This window comes from Drosophila bipectinata, chromosome 3L, assembly GCF_030179905.1.
Source record: "Drosophila bipectinata strain 14024-0381.07 chromosome 3L, DbipHiC1v2, whole genome shotgun sequence".
NCBI classification, from domain to species: Eukaryota; Metazoa; Arthropoda; class Insecta; order Diptera; family Drosophilidae; genus Drosophila; species Drosophila bipectinata.
The window spans coordinates 18,622,888-18,641,709 of NC_091738.1; the positions used below are offsets into that span (position 1 = coordinate 18,622,888).

At 44.1% G+C, this 18,822-nt stretch overlaps 4 protein-coding genes across 4 annotated transcripts; all 4 read right to left on the minus strand.

Annotated features, from left to right (window-relative positions):
• Positions 1-67: 67 nt before the first annotated feature.
• Positions 68-6,668, minus strand: LOC138926443 (serine/arginine repetitive matrix protein 2). The gene is made up of 3 exons (XM_070280512.1): positions 6,541-6,668; positions 339-6,485; positions 68-276 (listed from the first exon to the last, which is right to left on the minus strand). Exons 1-3 carry the CDS (start codon positions 6,566-6,568, stop codon positions 68-70), a joined length of 6,384 nt encoding a protein of 2,127 aa, XP_070136613.1. The 5' UTR covers positions 6,569-6,668.
• An 81-nt stretch (positions 6,669-6,749) lies between these two features.
• On the minus strand, positions 6,750-11,848 carry LOC108132750 (uncharacterized protein DDB_G0284459). The gene is made up of 6 exons (XM_017252291.3): positions 11,390-11,848; positions 10,879-11,247; positions 10,455-10,820; positions 9,809-10,139; positions 8,713-9,550; positions 6,750-8,656 (listed from the first exon to the last, which is right to left on the minus strand). Exons 2-6 carry the CDS (start codon positions 11,238-11,240, stop codon positions 7,131-7,133), a joined length of 3,423 nt encoding a protein of 1,140 aa, XP_017107780.2. The 5' UTR covers positions 11,241-11,247; positions 11,390-11,848; the 3' UTR covers positions 6,750-7,130.
• A 722-nt stretch (positions 11,849-12,570) lies between these two features.
• Pdi (protein disulfide isomerase) lies at positions 12,571-17,043 on the minus strand. Its single transcript, XM_017252234.3, has 2 exons — positions 16,778-17,043; positions 12,571-14,400 (listed from the first exon to the last, which is right to left on the minus strand). The coding sequence occupies exons 1-2, from the start codon at positions 16,929-16,931 to the stop codon at positions 13,064-13,066; spliced, it is 1,491 nt and encodes a 496-aa protein (XP_017107723.1). The 5' UTR covers positions 16,932-17,043; the 3' UTR covers positions 12,571-13,063.
• Positions 17,044-17,429: 386 nt separating this feature from the next.
• LOC108132587 (pyroglutamyl-peptidase 1) lies at positions 17,430-18,547 on the minus strand. The gene is made up of 2 exons (XM_017252029.3): positions 18,235-18,547; positions 17,430-18,170 (listed from the first exon to the last, which is right to left on the minus strand). Exons 1-2 carry the CDS (start codon positions 18,445-18,447, stop codon positions 17,706-17,708), a joined length of 678 nt encoding a protein of 225 aa, XP_017107518.2. The 5' UTR covers positions 18,448-18,547; the 3' UTR covers positions 17,430-17,705.
• Positions 18,548-18,822: the final 275 nt, after the last annotated feature.

Here is an 18,822-nt window from a genome sequence, read left to right on the forward strand (position 1 = left end):
AAGGATATAAAAACTAAAAAAGAGTACAGTTTTAAGGGCTGTCTGTTGTTTATAGTTCGAGAACCTGTCACTGTATGTATCTTTCATTGGACTGGCACATGGCGGCTAAACTCAGATAGGTCTGGTACATGCAGGGGCAGGCCTCGAACGTTGGAATACCATAGTCTCTCTGTCTTCCACTGGCACAGTCGTCTCCGCATACGGATTCAGTGCATGTGTGCTCCGCCGATCCGTAGATGGACTCCCTGCAAGTGTGATCTGCTGAGCTGCTTGATCCTGGAATTTAAAATACATGAAATGTATGGCAATAGTATCCATTTAAATATCCCTTCACTCACTGCATGTATGGGGAAGTCCTACGCTTTGATCCTCTTCACCATCTTCCAGCAAGACCCGATCCCAATCGATAACACTGCAATCCTCGTCGTTGAAGGTGACACAACGATCGCTCTTTTCGCAAACAGTATCCATCTCAGAATAGGACTCATCATTCTCCTGACAGGCAAGGCACGAAGCTCTAGGAGGTTCGTTATCCTCGCAAGTGGACTGGAACTCGAAACATTCCCTTTGTTCGTCGTGACATTCTGTGCTGGAGGAACTATTATCCCTTGGGTACGGATCGGAAGTATGACTTTTGCAAGGACTGGTGCTTCGATACGATGCTGGCAAGGAGTAAGTACCATCGGTACTAGTATTCCTTCTGGGGCTGAAGCTTCGAGATGACCCACAAACATCATCTGGGCGATCACAGCTCTCGAATGTTTCCAGCCACTCTGGATGTGAATCGAAATCTCGGTAGGGACTACTTGATGGCCGCGATTTAACAACAGGAGGTTTCTGCTTGAAATGTTGGTAACTATAATTGGGAGCATCTTCATCGGAATCCGCATAAGGACCTCTACATGGTTCCCGATCGTGACCCGAGGCATGGCGATGTTCGTCCGGAGATTGATAAGCAACTGGAGTAGGGCTTTCTGTTGGGGATTCCTGTGTGAAGCGTCTTGGACTTTCTCTCTGGTACGAGTTGTTCAATATTGCTTCCCTCATTTCCCTAGGACTTCTATGAGGACTAGAGACACGGGATTTTACCTGTTGGAAAGTGCCAGGAAGCTGGCTGTGGGAGCTATGTATTAGGGATTCCCTCATCTGTCTTATGGAATCGTTTAGACTGGCGTGGCTTCTCATTGGGCTGGAGCTTCGAGAGCGGCTTTGTCTACTCTGTCTATTAGGGCTATTATTTATCCGTTGATTTGATGAATGATCAGGTCCTTTTATAACCGTGGCATCAGAGCAAGTGTCTGTGAAAGTTGTCGAGGCTACTCTATGAACTTTGGGTTCTTTTAGTGACTCCGGCAACTCCCTGTAGGATTCATCAAGCTCATCGTCCAGCTGTCTCATCTCATCAAGTACCGAAAGGCTTCTAGACCTCCTGGAAGCCAATTTCTCCTCATAACTGTTGGATTTATTAACCATTTCCTGGTTTCCCACAGTGTAAGTATCATTGGGGGATTTTTTTAATAAACTGGAATCGTCTGGTCCAGCTTCTCTATGAGAAACGTCTAAAGGTTCCTGATTAACCAATCTATTTGCTTCTTTGGACGATCCAGGATTAACTATCTTATGAGCATCTTTCATAAGTTCTTGTCGCATAGTTCTATTAGACTTCTCAAGGCCTGGAACACTTCGGTTGGGACTAAAACTTCTTGGAGTTCCTGTTTCAGTTCTATATTGCTCGGGAAATCTTTGTCTGGTGAAATTAGATATTTCTTGAGTAAATTTCGCGTAGGAATCATTCGATGATACTTTATGGATTCTTTGGGATTCTGGCGATGTCCCTTTCTCTTCCCTGTGAGAGTCAGGGCTCAATTTCCTGTAAGAATCATTCACTAATGTTTTTATTGGCCTCTTTGAATCATCCCGATCAGGGCTAGTGCTTTTGGAAGTTGATCGTAACTTATTGAAAACTCTTCTTGCTGAAGAATCTTCCCTGGGAGACCGATTGGGAGAAGATAGTTGCATTTGTCTATCAGGATATGTAAGTGATTTAGGATAACTTAATCCTTCTAATAGTGATTCTCTCATCTCCCTATTGAAACCATCAACAACCTGCCTTTTTTTCGGGCTGGGACTTCGAGATGGTGGTCTTCTCTCTTTTGAAACTGAGTTTTGTTTCCTCAAAGGTCCATGCTTGGTTTCGTTCAATGTTTCTGGTTTCACATCCTTGTGTGAGTCTTTTAAGGATTGTCCGTGGTCTTCTTTTAAATGATCAAAGGACTGTCCTTTTATTGGACTAGTTCCTCGAGAAGATTGTCCCTCCTTCTTTGGATGCCTTTGGGATTCATGTTCTTTCCGAGATGATTCAGGTTTAATATGTCTATCGGTTTCTCTAGCAGATTCATGTTTAATTTTCCTATCAACTGCCTCAAATGATTCCGGTTGTACAGCCATTTGAGAGTCTTTTAAGGATTCTCCAATCTCCCTTTGAAAATATTCAACGGCTGCTTGGCATCTACTTGGACCATCATTTCGGGAAGAAGACCTTAGCTCATTTGGATGTCTTTGGGGTCTGTATTTTTCCTTAAAAGTTTTTTCTTCAATAGGTGTAACCTCTTCTCTAGTAGATTCATGCTTATGGCTACCTACTTCTCTAGATTTTTGTTTAATTCGACCATCGGCTTCCCTAGAAGCTCCATGCTTGATATGTCTCTCTGGTTCTCTGGATTCTGGTTCCTTACATAAGTCTTTTATGGCAGATTCTTCTACCTCCCTTTTCAAATATCCAGGGGGATCCTGGCTTCTGATCGGACTAGCATTTCGGGAAAAGGGTCTTACCTCATTAGGATCTCGAGATGTATATTCTTTCCTAGAAGATAAAGGATTCATACGTGAGTCGTCTTCTCTACATTCTTCATTCTTATTTCTAAAGTTGTCCTCAATTGATTTTGGTTTCATATCCTTGTGAGAGTCTTTCATTAAAGATTTGTTTAGCTCTGCCTGAAAATAATCAAGGGATTCTCTTTTTGTTGGGCTAAGACTTCGAGAAGTTACTCTTCCTTTATAGGGAGATCTTTCCCTGTTCTGTCGATTTTCATTTTGAGATCTCTGTTGGTTCTGTCTACTTTCATATGAATCAGGAATCCATTTTTTGTAGGAGTCTTGTACAAATGTCTTTTCCAAGTTTCTGGCTGAATAGTTGGGAGCTCTTTGACTGGATGGTGGTCTTTCCTCATTCGATTTTTTGTAAGAACCTTCATACTCTTCTTCCCCACATTTGTTGGTATAGTTAGCCCTGTTAGGACTATAGGCCACATCATTATCAGGGTTTCTCTTGGTGTTTTTAGGATCATCGGATACTTGATAGAAGTAAGAAAAGTTTGGTGGTGTAGACCTGGTCATACTTTTGTATCTATCAACAGGAGATCCTTGATCCATATAATCATTATTTTGGTTCTGGTAGGATTTATTAAATACCCTTTGATTGCGGCTTTGCGCCACACATCTCTCACAGTTGCATCTTTGAGAGTGACATGGTCCAGACTCTGGATGATACGAACCATTATGTCTACCTTTCAACGGACTAAGGAACCCGGAAGGGTGATATTTCAATTGATAGTTAAAACCAACATTAGAATCTGTACTTGATTCTTTGAGTTCCCTTTGGTTGCCTCTATTGCCTGGTTCGCAAGGAGAACTTCTTGTATCCTTGCTCAACCCTTGTGGGTTATAGGGTTCTTTTCTTTGGCTAACAGACTCCCTTCTCATACATTCATCGTATTGCCTTTCACAATCCCTTTGGTTTCTAAAAGATGGCAAAGTAGTATAAAAATCTTTTGAATTAATAGTTTGATTTGGAAGCTCCCTTTTCAGGTTCTGATTGAATGGCTTATAATGGGTATCTCTTTCCTGATATCCTGAGTGGGTATAGGAATCCCCATAGTCCTGTCTTTCTTGGGAATATTTTGGTGTATTTCTTGTTCTTTGACTGCAAGGCTCTTGCGGTGGAGTGTTTCTTTCTTCATGGGGGCTATAGGAATAATCATACGATCCTTTTCTTTTTTGGAAAGGTATGGGACTCTGATTGCACTCCCTGGAATTTTCCTTCCACTTAGGTTGCCTAAAGGATGTATAAGGCTCATGTGAGTCGCTACTTGGCTGCGATGAACTTTGATCCTCTTTAGAAGTTGGCATATTAGAAGCCAAGGTTTCCTTTCCACACACAACGTGTTTACTTAGACCTTTACAAAGCTCCTTTTGGAAACGACCAGCCTGGTCGTAGGAAGCTTGAGGGGATCCTCCTCGATGTTTCTCCCTGGGGCGTCTTTCAAAAGTCCTATTCGGTTGCTGATGATTGCAATCATCAGTGTAAGATTGTTTGGACATTTCTTTTTTATAAATGTGTTGGGGCTTTTCCTTTTTAGCAGCCGCCTCTCTAGGAGAATTGCCCTGAGCTCTCGAGGAACAATCGCAATCCTTTTCAATTTTTTTGCGGTGTGGGCTTTCAAACTTTCTTTTAGTTTCAGCTCCACTTCGAAAACCAAATGAATTTTTGTCGGGTTGGGCCGATCTTTTTTGACTTCCACCCGTATCCCTTTGATATTTCCTAACCATATTCACCTGCGAAGCCTTTTCGCACATATTTTGGGGTTCTGTTTGGCTGGGACACTCCTTTCGACAACTTGCCATAGTCTGGGCCTTTTTTCTTCGTTCTGGGGAATCACTCTTATATTGATAAGCTCTGGAACCTAAACAGGGTTCCCTTAATTGCCCAGCATAATGAGAAGGTAGTGATCTTTCATTTCGTGGCTGTTGCCTTACAAGGGTCTCCCTACGACATTCACAAGTTTTTCGACTAAGAACCCGATGATTTTCGATCTCAAATGACGACTTCAAATTAAATAATGAAGTATTACTTGGATTTTGATTTACACATGGGTCCTCAGGACATGTACCAGTTGGTCCTCCTTCCATAAAATAATTACACTCCATCTTGGGGTTACCCTTCTCGCGTGCCATTTCTTCGAGACATTTTCTGTTGAGAGCTTCATCGAAACTTTCACAACTGTTCTCTTGTTGGGCATTACATGGGATATGATCAGTGCACCAGTAGGGAAGACATATCTGAATTTCTGAATTTTCTCTTCCAAGATCGGGCAAGTTACGGGGTTCATTATAGGTCTCACAACTATTGGGTTTCTCTTCAGCTCTCTGGTGACCCCGAAAGTTCTTCAAATCGATCAACTTCCTAATCTTTTCCCTAATTTTATCAGAATCCATGAGACTGGAAGGTTGATTTTCAAAAGGACACTTTTCCACCTGGGGATAGGTTCTCCCCTTAATATTACAAGGAGAAGGACCTTTATTATCCGCACATTCAGGGGGTATATCTCGGCAGTTTTCTTGTTCATACATTCTTATGTAATTCTCGTAGTTCTCATCTTTGATTTTTCTATCGTTCTCCCAGGTGCACTTTGGCTCCTTTTTCACTGGCTTTTCCAATGTCCTTTGCTCCCTTTTCACTTCCTTTTTAATTGTCCTTTGCTCTTTTTTCACTGGCTTTTCACAAAGTTTTTCTAATTTCTTCTCTTGAATTTTAGTGCATTTTTTGTCTAGTTTTAACATGGCCACCCCTATAGGGCTTTTGGCTCTTCCAGACGACTCCGTCCGCTTGCTTCCAGTGGAAGGACTCCTTTGGCATTTCTTAATGGGTTTCTTGGCCCGATCGGGCATCATGGCGGCACAGTCTTTAGCATTTCTTAAATACTCTTCAGTATTCAGATCGGAAACTTTTCGGTTGGCAGTCTGCCTGGGAAAGACTCGATAGGGAATTCCAAACCGACACTCCTGATGGGGTGACACTTCCCTGCAATCTTGTAGCGGATACTGCTGGTCTGGATTCCAATTGCAACATCCATTGGTGATGCAGTCGCAGTCACAGGCACCATTGCATGGGGAGCCATAGCTACCTTGGTACACGGAGCAGGGATAACTGCACTGGCCGCAACACCAACACCATCCGCCAGTTGGTCTTTTCTCGCCGGACTCTTTATCTTTAGGAGTGGGTTTTGGGGTATACTTTTCTGGCGGGGTAGGACCTTTCTTATGAGGAGACTCTTTAGAGTTCCCGGACTCAGGTGATGATTTTACGGCTACCACTCTTTTGATCTCCCCAGGAATCCCACCCAGACGATTCCTCCGCGTCCGATTGGCTTCCAGGTTTTCGCGCCAAGTCGTGTGCTTCCTCTGGACCACCTTTGATACCGGCTTCTTGACGCTCCTCTCCGAATCTCCGACTTTTACAAAATAGTCGCGGAACTTCTTCAGCTTATCTAGTTCATAGTCGATCCTTTGCTTGAGACTCTCCACATGTTCTCGTGTATGTTGGATCTTCGAGGAAGTGCGCTCCAATTCATATGACTCGCTGGTGGAATGGCAAGTTTTAGCTATAGGAGAGGGTCGATGCTGGGGCTCCTCCATAATGCGACGACCTGTGGAAGTCTTTTTTAGCTTAGCCTCTGAAGGATAATGTAATGGTTGGTTCACCTCTTTTGTTTCTGTTATGGCTTTCCATTAATTGTTTATTAAATCACAATATTCGTAAAAAATATAAATTGTATGTTCTCTCTGATAAAAAGTGACTACAAACTATCATGCTTTTGGAACGAAGGAAAACCTGTTGCTAGATTGCTTAGTTTTCAACCTAAATGATGTTTTCTTTTTAGCCCAAAACTCCCTCAATTAAGAGAACAAACTATCAAACAGTTGCTGCTTATATTATTATGTGAATTACCTCATCATATACACTAATAATTTCATATCGTTATATTTAGATATATATATAGTTGCATTTCATTAAAATTGACACGGGATAATGCCAGAATTTGGTACGCGTTGGGTTCATCGAGAACTAGGATAGATTGCATTTGAAGCCTTAAAATAAAATAAAAAAAATAATAATATTTAACAATTTCTAATTGGCTACGTAAGATCTAAATTAAGGTCCGGTGCATCAACACTGGGTTAGGCGTCGCTGGGGGAAAGCTCAAAATAAATACTATTGCTGGCCAAGAGAGGGCGTGGCAACTACTAGAACTGGGCTTGGTGGGTGGCGTGACTGGACGTCCTAATCTAATCTAATTCAATCCTTCGCTGGCACTTGACTGGCTGCTGGGCAGGGGAGTGCTGACATCACGGCTCTCGCCGTTGAGCAAGTACACGGGCACATGGCTGGTAACCTGATCGAGATCGTTGTCATTAGCAGGCGTGAGAAGTCTACTGGTTTCATCCTCTTCCGGCTCTAGATTGTCGGGTCGAACCTCCAGTTCGTTTCCCACCTCGGGAACCATATTCTGGTCCTGCTCCTCGAAAATGGGTGATGGCACTTCCTCTGCAGCTGGTTCGGGTTCTTCGGCTACCGGCTCTGTTTCCAATCTGGAATCTACTTGTAACTCCTCTATTGGTGCTTCAATTTCTGGATGTTTCTTTTTCCGGCTCTTTATATGACTCCAAATGGAATGAGCCCTACGGCGCTTTCGACGCTTGCGATTCTGCGGCGGTTGCTGGGGGGTTTCCAGCTGAGTCGACTCAGGCTCCTTCAACCGATGATCCTCCTGCGATTCTTCTGGCACTTGTCGTTCTACTTCGTCCGTATGGATATGCTCCTCCACATGCTTTGGCTTCTCCATCGACTGTTTATTCTTTTTCTTAGCTTTCTCCTGCTTTGGCCTTTTCTTCTTCTCCAATTTATCCGCTGTACGAAGCCTTACTCTCTTCTCCTTTTCAACAGCCTTGTCCAAGCTCGTGGGCTTCTCCTTCAACTGTTTTTCCTTCTCTGGTTTGGATCTCTTCCCTTTGGACGTTTCCCTTTTCTGTACTTCTTCCTCCTTGGACTTCTTCAACTTCTTTTTCTTCTTTTTGGCCTTCTCCGGCCTTTTTTTCTTCTCCAACAAGGGCTTTTCTTCGTTGGATAGCTTCCCGTGCTTCTCTTGATTCTTCTCCTTAGGAGTCTCTTGCGGCTGCTCCTCCTGTTGCTTCTGCGTTTTCTGATTTGAATTGGCAGGCAACTCCAAGCGCTTAAGATTACATCGTTTCAGTCTTACAATGGGATATCTTTTAATAGCACAGTTCCTGATAATGGCGAGATCGTGCTCCAAACGCCTTAGCTCCTTCCGCCGTTTCGCGTTCAATTTTCGCAGCTGGCGGCACTGCTTCTCCGCCTGCTTCTTGAGCTTCCGGTAATCGACCTTGGCCTGCATCTCCCGAAGAGCCTTCGCCTTCAATCTGTGCCGGCGGATCTTCTCCCGCTGAATACTCAGCAGCTGGTTGTAGAACTTCACTTGATCGCTGATGCTGGTTTTGGGGAATCGACGTGGGAGGTCGTAGTACTTGTTATGCGACCATAGCTTCTCCTGGTCAATGGAGCTGAGCGTGTCAGTGGAGGCTCTTTGTACCTGGCAGGGACTGCTTGAACTGTGCGTCGATGCTGGCGGTGTGGGAAGAACCACTTTCTGCTTTTGAGGCGGGGCACCGTTGCGGGGAGGGGTGCCACTGGAGGAGTTTGTGGTGGTGGGGGTCAACTGGCTCGGCGTGTACTCTCGAGTGTGCTTTATCTTCTTGGCCTCCAGTTTGGCAAACATTTGCGCACTGGCCTGGAAGTGGTCTGAAATGGAAATAAAATTAATAAAGAGGTCAAGAACTAAAGGTTCTCCTTCATACCCTTGCGCGTTGTTTGTCGAAGAGCTTCTAAACGATCAGCTGGAGTGGTCGACTTGTACCGCTTAATGGCCGGCTTTTTGAGTGCCCCTGAGTAGGAGCTGGATGCAGTGGCTCCCAGGTGCTGGGGACTAAAGGTGACCTGCTTCTTCGTGAGCGACGTTTCGCTGCAGTGGCTGTTCTGACTAGAAGACTGGCGGCTGTGATGCAAGGGAGTATTTGATCCACTACCACTGCTCAAAGTGGTCCTTCGGCTTCTCAAATAGTGGAAGCCTCGTTTTTGGACGTGGGACTGGTCAACCTCACTCCCGTCGTTGTCGTACTCGTCCTGATTGGTCGAGCTCTGCACGCCCTGATCGACGAGATGGGGGGCTGTGGTCGACACCAAATGAAGACTATCTCGGCGACAGCTGTAGCTGCTCACAATTCTGGGAACTGTGTAGGTGGGGGACGGAGCCAGGGTCACCGCTCTTTTGTAGGTTCGCAGATTGCTGGGATAGATGCGGGTGACGGCCATTGAATCGTCCTCCACGTGAATCGTTGTGATCTGGTTGGCGTCGTTTGAGTTGGAGTTCGAAGTATTTCCATCCACATTGGCTGGCACATTAAAATTGACCGAAAACATCTCCACTTCGTCGTCGGAGTCGCGCAACTCGACAATTTCGATGGAGTTGTCGATGCCGCTAAACAGAGCCGTGGCCCGCTTGCACGGCTCCAGCTGGCGAGCATTTCGGCAGAGATTCTGAAGAAAAATGGGCGGATGATTGTTCGTAGTTGTGGTTGGAGCAGCTTCCATGCTATCCCACAGCGGGCAGCTGTCCTCGTCATCTGAACTGAGTATCTGAAGGTGAAAGAATGATACTTGGTATATTTGAAGGCATAATGGGGTTTTATTTGGAGAGTTTGAGGCACTCAGCAAGGTTTGTAGTCATTTTGGGGATGGCAATGTGGAGCCAGCCAACGCCTGTCACGCGACTAACTGCGCCGGCGATGGCCTTTGCCCCACCTGCTCATCCGAATCAGACCTTTTACTAAGACATCACAGTTGGGCCCAAAACAAAGCAACACATAGGCTGCAAGGACACTGTACCGCACTCACCACTTCGTCGGACTGGGGCAGACGGTTGTCCGCCTTGCTTGCCACGTGCAGACTGGCTCCGCTGCTGAGTCGCAGGTATTCCAATATGGTGCGGGTGGCAGCATTCTGGGCCGTGTACTTGGGCAGGTAGTTGGCGTACATGCTGTTCATGGCCAGCGACTTTGAGGGCCGCATAAACTTGTCGGCAAAGTCCACGATGCGCTCCTTGACCGCCTTATCCGGCTCCAGGCGCTGCCAGTAGTAGAATATGAGTATGTATTCGATGTATAATTTATCCGGCAGCTCCAGTTGCAACATAATGCTAGGCATCTTCCAGTGGGGGAATAGACGGCTGTAGGGAAAATAATGATTTAGAATTAAAATTCGAAACACAGGAAGTTCCATTTCGATAAAAAAAAGAAGCCCTCGAAAAAATTAAAATTATCATTAAGATTAAGAGTGTTTGGAGAATATCTCAAACTCTAATTCGAAAAAAAACCTCAATAAGCCGGAAGACTTATTACCAAAGATAACAGACAGTAAAGTAATCGTTTCTAAATTTCATTGTTTGGGGAATTCAGCTTTGATAGAGCGGTTTCGGGCAATAAAACACGATAGTAGCTCGTAGAACACAATGTTGCGTTAAGTGGATCACGACAGAAAGTACCTGTAAAGCACAGATAAAATGCTGGCCCTGTTGAAGAGCTTCGGGGCGGCGAGAAGTGTGCGCAGCACATGCTCCCGGTGGACGCCAGCGCCACCCGTTCCATACTCCACATAGAGCTTCAGGCAGCTGCTGATCCTGTTGACGATGCACTGTTCACTTTCGATGGGCTCCTGGGCGGCGCAAAGCTCGCAGGAAATGTAGAATCCCATTATATGGCACATGCGCTGGCGGTAGCCGTCCTCCTGACGCTGCGTACGACCTTGGGCCATCGTGTGGACAACGTCAGTAAGGCTGATAAGGATACGGGCTAGTTTGCGGCAGCGCTCCGGTGATAACTGGGCCAGCTCAAACTCCTCCCGAATGGCACTGGAAGGGGCAAAGCACATTGTAGTAAAACCAATTTCACACCTACGTAGGTACTTACCTTTCATAATGCATTAGCAGTCGGGCCATGTGCTTGTCAAAGCTTTCATCGTTCAGGGCTGCTATGGCATCGTAGACCTTTCGCCGAAAGGCGCAAAGATGAGTAAACTCGTCATTCTCTTCGGCGTCGGCAGGGGTTTCCGGATCCGGGTCTAGATCGGCCGGTGTGCGTGGAGATATGTAATCCGTGTCATCCGCTTGGGCCACTGTGCTGGCCTTGTCGAATTCGTCCATTGTGCTGCCACTGTTTCGCTTCCTGCTCAGAGGACTGCAGTTTCCTTCGACGCCGCCGCCGCCACCGCTGCAGCAGCCACCATCACCACCTCCCCCCCCAAAAACACGCGGTTGGCAGAGGCAGCTCATGTCTGCTCTGAAATTACAAAATTTGCAATCGCAATGCAAGAGCGAAAACCCGTTAATGCAGTGAAAGTAGTCTGGGCCTCGCACCCTCACCATCCACCTAGGCCGAGAGGAAAAAATACAACCAAAAAGAGAAGCATAGGAAAACATACCAAATGTGGACTTGGGGGAAAGAGCTCTGGACACTCTTCTTATACGGGGAATCTATACGCTGCCGCACTGTACATTTGCGCCGTTTGAAACATATTACTTTTGTAATATGTGCACTGTTTGTAGATTATTTTTTATTCTTCGAGGAGCGAAACTTGGAGCACCGATTAAGAGCTTCGTCGGGAGAATGTGTCGTTTACACGGCACGTCTCTCAGGTCTGGGGCATATCGTGAAATGCCGCACTCGCGATACATCGGTAATCCCGTTTGAAGGTCGTTGCGCGGCTTTTATTCCCTTGATGAAAATAGCTTCCATGGGCAGGTGTATGATTTGACCTTTTCATGCAGAAGTGGGAGAGGTCACAGCAGTTGCCTAGTCTCATTTTAAGTCAAAGTTTATTGCACAGAAATTAAGGAAAACGAAAAAAGGCTTCTGATAGTCCTGGGAAATACATTCGTTACTGAGCACTGCGTGTCTATGCGTTTTCCAGCACTGTATATTAATGTATACAGGTAGTTTTAGATCATTTACAACACTTTTAATCGATAAGTCGAAATGAAAATAACGTAAATTCAAATTATGTAGTCCATTTTTCCAATTATACAAATTCTTTTTTTAATGTTAGATACAAAATCTTTTCTAAGTATACATGTATTACGTATAAGGCGGCGATTTACTTACTATAGTTATTATTATTATCGTTATTGTAAGCTAAAATCAGGGTCTGCAAATATTTTTGAATAAAAAAAAAAGTTTGAAAAAAATTAAAATAATCTTTTAATATCGATTTTAATTATAAAAAAACTAAAAATAATAGAAAAATTATATTTTAAATTTCTTTAATTACTTTTGTTAACCATTGTCATTATCCCTGGATTTATCCATACTTTTTTTTTTTATTTTTACTTGCATAGCTACAATTATCTGTCGTCTTGGCATAAATAAGTTAATACCAGTGGATACTTCTACCACATGAAATATCTTTCATAGAATTGTATACAAATATTATTCACCAAATGAAAGGAACTTTCTAGCTTTCGACTTTTAAAAGATATTTATAAAGAATAATTTTTCTTTCATTTTTAAAATTGAATAAATTCCATAAAAGCAGCCAACCCCTCATTAAATTAAGCTATTAAAATCGAAATAGATATCTTCAGCCCGACAATAAAACAACTAGAGTCGTTTTAATGTTGTTACCAACTTTATTTGTTACGTTCTTATTAATCAGTTCTTTCAATGGTTCTAAAAATTCCAAAAGAGAAAACTTATAGAATTACATATTAAAATTTCTCGCTTTCCATTCATTCTTCATTAAAACTGAATTTTAAGTATACGCAAACCACGGACACACGGTCGCGCTGAGAGCGTTAAAATATGCGTTGCAAGTACATACAACAGAAATAATTGGTCGAATAAAAAACCGAGGACAAATGCTTCGATGACAGATGCCGGTGGCCAGCTAGCCCATCCTTGCGGCTGTTCAAAACTCAGCCCCAGAATGGGGCCACTCTGGTCCCCCGCCTCTGCCGAAGGGTTAGAATAAACTACAGAATGTACGTTGCTAGTTGTGGCTTCATTTTGTTGCTGTTATTTGCACGGATGTTGCTGTTCATAGTTGTTGGATTTTCGTGTGTGTATGTGTTGTTGTTTGTGAGTGGGGTTCATGTTGGATTTACAACTCGTCCTTCTTGGGCGCCTCCTCCTCCTCCTCAGCCTCCTCGGTGGGCTCAGCGTCGGCAACCTCACCGTTGGCATCCAAGAACTTGACGAAATCGTCCAGAGTCCTGTCGAGGTTGAAGTCGATGACCTTGTTGTCATCCTTGCGGAAGTACTTGATCGTGGGGAAGGAAGAGATCTTGATGCTCTCCAGCTCGTTGGCAGTGGAGTCCATCTTGGCAATCACGATGTCCTCGTTGTCCTTGTACTTTTCGGCCAGCTGGTCGTAGATGGGAGCCAGCTGCTTGCAGTGTCCGCACCATGGGGCGTAGAACTCAACCAGCACAGACTTGCTCTTGTCGAGGGCGACGCTCTCGAAGTTGCTGGAGACAAGCACCTTGACGGGGTTCTTGTCCCAGTCCTCGGGCAGCTCCTGGGAGAGCAGATGCTGCTTCAGCTTGCCGTCCAAGAACTTCTTCAGGAAGGCCTCGATGGTCTCGGCGGACAGATCGTTCGATTCGGGCTTGTACTTGGCCATGTCTTCCTCCAGCTTGATGAGGCGAATGGTGGGAACCTCCTCCTTGTTCATTCCGAAGAACTCGAAGATGCGAGTGTGGTCCTCCTCGTCGGCGGAGATGGTCACGAACAGGATGTCGTCGCGGTACTGCTTGGCGATTTCCTTCAGGGGATCGACGTACTTCTCAATGTGTCCGGCCTCCTTGGAGACGAAGAACAGCAGGTGGGACTTGATGGAACCACCGAAGATCTTGGAAGCAGACTCGTGGTTGAAGTCAACGATCAGGGGCAGGGACTGCACCTGGGCGAACTTCTTCAGGTTCTCCTCGCTGAGCTCACCCTCGAACACGGATTTCTTGTCGTCGAAGGGCTTAAACAGGATCACGCCGTTGTCCTTGGCCTCGTACTTGGCGATGACATCAGCGTTGCTGCTGACACCGAACACGAACGAGTCCAGAGCGTTGGCAGCCTTGGTGAAGGTCTTGGCCTCCTCCGACTCGGTGTCCTTGAAGAAACCAATGATGGCGATCTCGTTGTCCTTGAGGAACTGTTCGGCATCGGCAACGCTGGTCAGATCCTTGGCGGGAGGACCGGTCTTCTTGGTCACCCAGGCAATGATGTCGGCGGCCTGACGACCACCGCTGTACTCCACGGGGGCACCGCTGCGGAAGAACTTCAGAGTGGGGTAGCCACGGACCTGGAACTGCTCGGCCAGTTCACCCTCGACGGTGGCATCGACCTTGGCCAGCTTGATGGGGGACTCCTTCTCGGCCAGCTGTTGGGCAGCCTTGGCGTACTCGGGAGCCAGAGCCTTGCAGTGTCCGCACCATGGGGCGTCTAAAAAAAGATTCCAACAAGAACAGATGTCAGCAAATGGCGGTCTATTACTATAATTACTTGGTTAACACTTGATTACTGGGTTAGGAGATAAGCTAATGACAAAATATACGCTTGTTTTTAAACAAAGTCATGCAATCATATCCCGCCAAGTGTAGTAATATCTGAACTATTTTTAGATGCTATCCTACAACTTGTTTCTAAAGATGTTTCTAGTAGCTGACTAAAAGAAATCAACCTAGTACTGGTTTCAGAAAACCCATGACTCATAAAATAAAAGAATCATTTACGACTTGTCCAAAAATTAGCATTTGTAGAATGTGGGTTAATGGGAAATTTAAAAATTCATTGGCAAGTTTCTCCAGTGAATGGACTAATTTTATTTTATTCCAAAAATGTTGATTAAATCTTTCCAATCATTAAATGTGAATTAACAACTTGTGCTTTATTTAATTAAGAATAATTTAATTCATGACCAGAACCGGAACAACTCACAATTATCCCCATTCGGTGTAATTATCAAGAAAATTGTTTGTTTTAATGAATAAATTAATATTCCATAACCTGACCTATGAACTTTTCTCAACCCAACCCTTTGTTTACATCAAGTACTTGGCAGGCAGTTCTAAATATGGACCATCAATTATCCTCGCTAGATTTGCCGCGGAACCAACTGGAGCAGCTGTCGCTGAGTGGCATTATGCAAATTCCACGTGTCAGATTCCTATTGCCCAGTGCAGCATTTAAGCGCCACGGCTGCAATTTCGGTGCGCATCCACGCACACGAATAGATTACTCCGGCGGATGACATAATCTCAATCTTGGGAGGAACGCCTTATCACCGGCATTCTGGCTTCAGCTTTCAGCTTTCGGAGCTGCGGCTGACGTGGCCCTGGCAGTGGCAACGCTTTTGTTGCTTCATCGAACCTCATCGGGAGATAAGAGCGTCCCTGTAGATGAGCGGCCAATTGTTGACTTAGCTGACGTTGTCACATCTACATAACACGTCGAGAGGTGCAAATCTTAATTAAAGAAAGAAATAAAACGCTGGCGTAAACAAACCCAAAGGGGCCGCCATATTGTTGGCCCCCAGAGATGCCAAGCTAGCATATCTAGCGGTTTAAGGCCAAACCAGCCGAATGGGGGACTTTTTTTTTATCAATGATTTTGGATTGACTGACTCTTGATAACATTTGACTTGTTTAGGGTTTCCGTAAAGTATAATATCTTAGTGTTACTAAGCATAATTTTTTAAAAAATAATCTAACCATTCATAGAACCAATTAAGGGGAAAATGTATTTTTAAATAAATGAATTTTAAGATTACTATTAAACTATTTTTAAAACTGGTATTAATTTTCTGTCTTCTCTGCTTGTAAATATTTTTTTGGCTTGAAACTCCACCTGTTTTTCCAACTAAAAAATAAATCTTCTGCCCATGCTGGACAGCACTGGCGGCGGGCAGACCGTTAGGCACGCGCAGAGAAAGAGTTGAATGAACTTTCCGATGCGTGGCTTTGCGCCGCCGTGGAAAAGGGTCGGAAACCAGATTCGAGGTGGAAATATCAGAGCCATAGCCAGAATCCGACTCAGTACCAGAATCAGAACCAGAGCCCGAATAGAAAGCAAATGGCGAACAAAAGTAGTTGGCTAACCCAGATTCGTTGGAGAAAGAGGGGAAGAAGAGTTGTCAGACGGCTTTTTGTTCTTAAAGTTGTTTCATTAGAGGGCCCCCAGTTCTGATATTGATGAAGCGGATGTGAGTGTGTGATAGATGGCCACGCCCAATTGGGTTGGAACACAGCACTAGAAACTAGAAAGCTGATAAAGGAAGCATATGGAAACATCAGACAAGAATAAGAATATATATATTTCTACTGCGCACAAGTTATCGCCGTTTGGCATTTAACATTTTGGATTTATAGCAAGTTTATGGCAACAGCAAACAACAATTGTTGCCGCAGCGCCGCTTTCTCTCTCTCGCACATACACGTCAGTGGCGAGCGGTGGAAAGAGATGGCGCTAGAAAGCAACGCCAGAGAGCGGCGCCTCTCTGGAGATAAAAACGGTTAAACAAACGATAAAAAAAAAAAGGTAGGAAAATCAACCAAACAATTTTCCCCGGTCGCTGAGTTTATGTTTGGCTTCAATTATTCTTTCCCATGATTAAGAGACACGGCGCAATGGCACTGCAATGCCGAGATTCTCGCCGGCCAGCAACTGCCACGCAGACAGATTTTCTCTGACGCTACACCGCCGCTAAAGACACGTAGCCGCTAACTCGCATGAATCAGCGGGAATCTGCAAGCCGGCCCGCCTCTTTGCCGATTTCACAGCGATTTCTTTGATTAAGGGTGTAGGAAGGAATGTCACTTACAGAATTCAACCAGCACGAACTCGTTGTCGGCAATCAGTTGCTTGAAGTTGTCCACAGTGGCCACCAGGACGCCCTCCTCCACTTTCACTTCCGAGCCGGAGACGGCGGCCACAAAGGACGCCGCCGCGAGCAGTGCACAGATCAGGAACTTCATCGCGGGCACTCGACTATCTTAAATTGCCTCTGGACTGTGTGGGTGTATTTGGCGGAACTGGAACCGAACTGCGTCCAAGTACTGCAAGTATCCAAATGGGGCTAGTAGAATCGGGGGGCCTTTCAGGTAAGGTAATGGGATGACGGGATGTCGAAATTATACATTTATATCGAAATATCGATATTTTATAGAAACATCGCAACAACTGTCACATTTTCTCCAATCTGGTCACTCTAAATAAAAAGAACATAAATTTAAAAATGGTTCAATGTTATTTGTGTTATTTTATTTGGTAATATTCATTTAAAAAAACTATATTTTATAAAAAAAAACCTTTTTTATTAAAACACCTTTATATTTTTTAATAAAAGTTTTATGTTTGTAGTTTCTGTCGAAAACCAAAAATTATTCGATAAATTATATGTATTCTTCATTTGTGTTAAAGCCAGCGAGTTATTTCAATAAATATTAGTACTGAGCAAACACTTAACAAAAGAATTGTCTGTCATTTTCTTGAGTATTTATTAACAAACATGAGCAGCTTGCAAAAAAGAGGCTTTATTTTAAACAATTACAAGTGTCGTTCGCCCAACAAGGCAAATAAAAACGGCTCGTGGGGCTTTAAGAATAAACCGTTAAAACATAAAACTTACAAAAATATATATATTCATAAAATCATTTAACATTTAAAATTCGTTATAAACAGTAATTAAAAAAGCTTTTTAAAACAATACTATTGAAACTACCAGATAAATGCACAATTACGATCATAAATCAGCATTCACAAGCGACCACCTGTTGAATGCATTGTTCGACTATTTTAAAGACAATTTCTGCAGTTTTTTCCGAGCTGAATGGCTTGTCTATAGGCGGAACGTGGACAAACAGACTCCTCTTGGTGTCCACATCCAGAGATTTCAGGTAGATATAGCCGCAAAGAAAGTCTCCCACATTTTTCGAGACCTTTGTGGCGCTGGGAGGTTTAGATTTATCGTTAGGGGCCTGATTAGAGTCCGCGGGCGCCACACAAGCATCACATGTTGCATTTACAGCCGCCACAATCTTATCAACGTCAAGGCCACAGCGCAGAACATTGGCCTTGCCATGGTGGGGGAGCTGGCAGCTGCCGTTGGGCAAATATAGACCCGAGTTGTCTGGCCTTTTGAACTTGTGGTTATAGGCCAGCTTCTCCACATAAACGCACTTGGCCAGACCCGACACGCCTACATGTATGACCAGCTGTCGGTGGAGAAAAATGACATCACCATGGCTATTAATGGTCCAATTATATGAGCATTCTTACATCGGGCTGGAGGTCCCAAATCTCGGACACTGCCTCGTCTACGGCTCCATACTCCACCGGAACCAATTTCTTGACCAGTTCGTACTCCACGCCATTGTGGGTGAGATTCTCTGGAAGAAGCTGCACTGCCTCCCAGCTGGCATTGACGGTTTCGTGGCCCAAAAAAGGCCCAAATCCAGATATAACAATTAGTTTGCGATCCGACGACGCCATATCAGATACTCCCACTCAAACCTAATGGTTTGTCTTTATTTACTTCTGCTCTAAGGCAATTGTATTTAATTGTGTTTGTGTTTACTATGAAATCATATGGTGGTTATCTTTCTGGGCTGCCATTTGAGCTTTTTTTGGGAGAACTAGCTAGTTTTTAAACTACAAATTATATGAAGATTTATTTAAATATTTTGAATAAAAAAAATATTGAGGATGTAAGAGCTTAATTCTATAAATTTACACACAATTAAACTTAATTCAAGAGCTTAAAAATTAAATACAAATTTATCATTTCTCTTTATGTAAGATATACATTTATGATGTAAAAGATAAAATGTCAAATGTAGGAAACGTTTGGTATTAAAAAATAGGGCC

What these genes read in the sequence shown, in the direction of transcription:
- LOC108132750 (XM_017252291.3), bottom strand. Translation starts at nt 11,240, where the DNA reads ATGAGCTGCCTCTGCCAACCGCGTGTTTTTGGGGGGGGAGGTGGTGAT. An exon ending in TGCCCCAGTCCGACGAAGTG is followed by an intron (nt 9,551 to 9,808) that starts GTGAGTGCGGTA and finishes TTTCACCTTCAG; the next exon opens with ATACTCAGTTCAGATGACGA. An exon ending in TCGACAAACAACGCGCAAGG is followed by an intron (nt 8,657 to 8,712) that starts GTATGAAGGAGA and finishes TTTCCATTTCAG; the next exon opens with ACCACTTCCAGGCCAGTGCG.
- LOC108132587 (XM_017252029.3), bottom strand. Translation starts at nt 18,447, where the DNA reads ATGGCGTCGTCGGATCGCAAACTAATTGTTATATCTGGATTTGGGCCT. An exon ending in TTTGGGACCTCCAGCCCGAT is followed by an intron (nt 18,171 to 18,234) that starts GTAAGAATGCTC and finishes CTCCACCGACAG; the next exon opens with CTGGTCATACATGTAGGCGT.
- LOC138926443 (XM_070280512.1), bottom strand. Translation starts at nt 6,568, where the DNA reads ATGGAAAGCCATAACAGAAACAAAAGAG. An exon ending in CCATAACAGAAACAAAAGAG is followed by an intron (nt 6,486 to 6,540) that starts GTGAACCAACCA and finishes AGACTTCCACAG; the next exon opens with GTCGTCGCATTATGGAGGAG. An exon ending in AGGACTTCCCCATACATGCA is followed by an intron (nt 277 to 338) that starts GTGAGTGAAGGG and finishes TTTAAATTCCAG; the next exon opens with GATCAAGCAGCTCAGCAGAT.
- Pdi (XM_017252234.3), bottom strand. Translation starts at nt 16,931, where the DNA reads ATGAAGTTCCTGATCTGTGCACTGCTCGCGGCGGCGTCCTTTGTGGCC. An exon ending in GTTCGTGCTGGTTGAATTCT is followed by an intron (nt 14,401 to 16,777) that starts GTAAGTGACATT and finishes ATCTTTTTTTAG; the next exon opens with ACGCCCCATGGTGCGGACAC.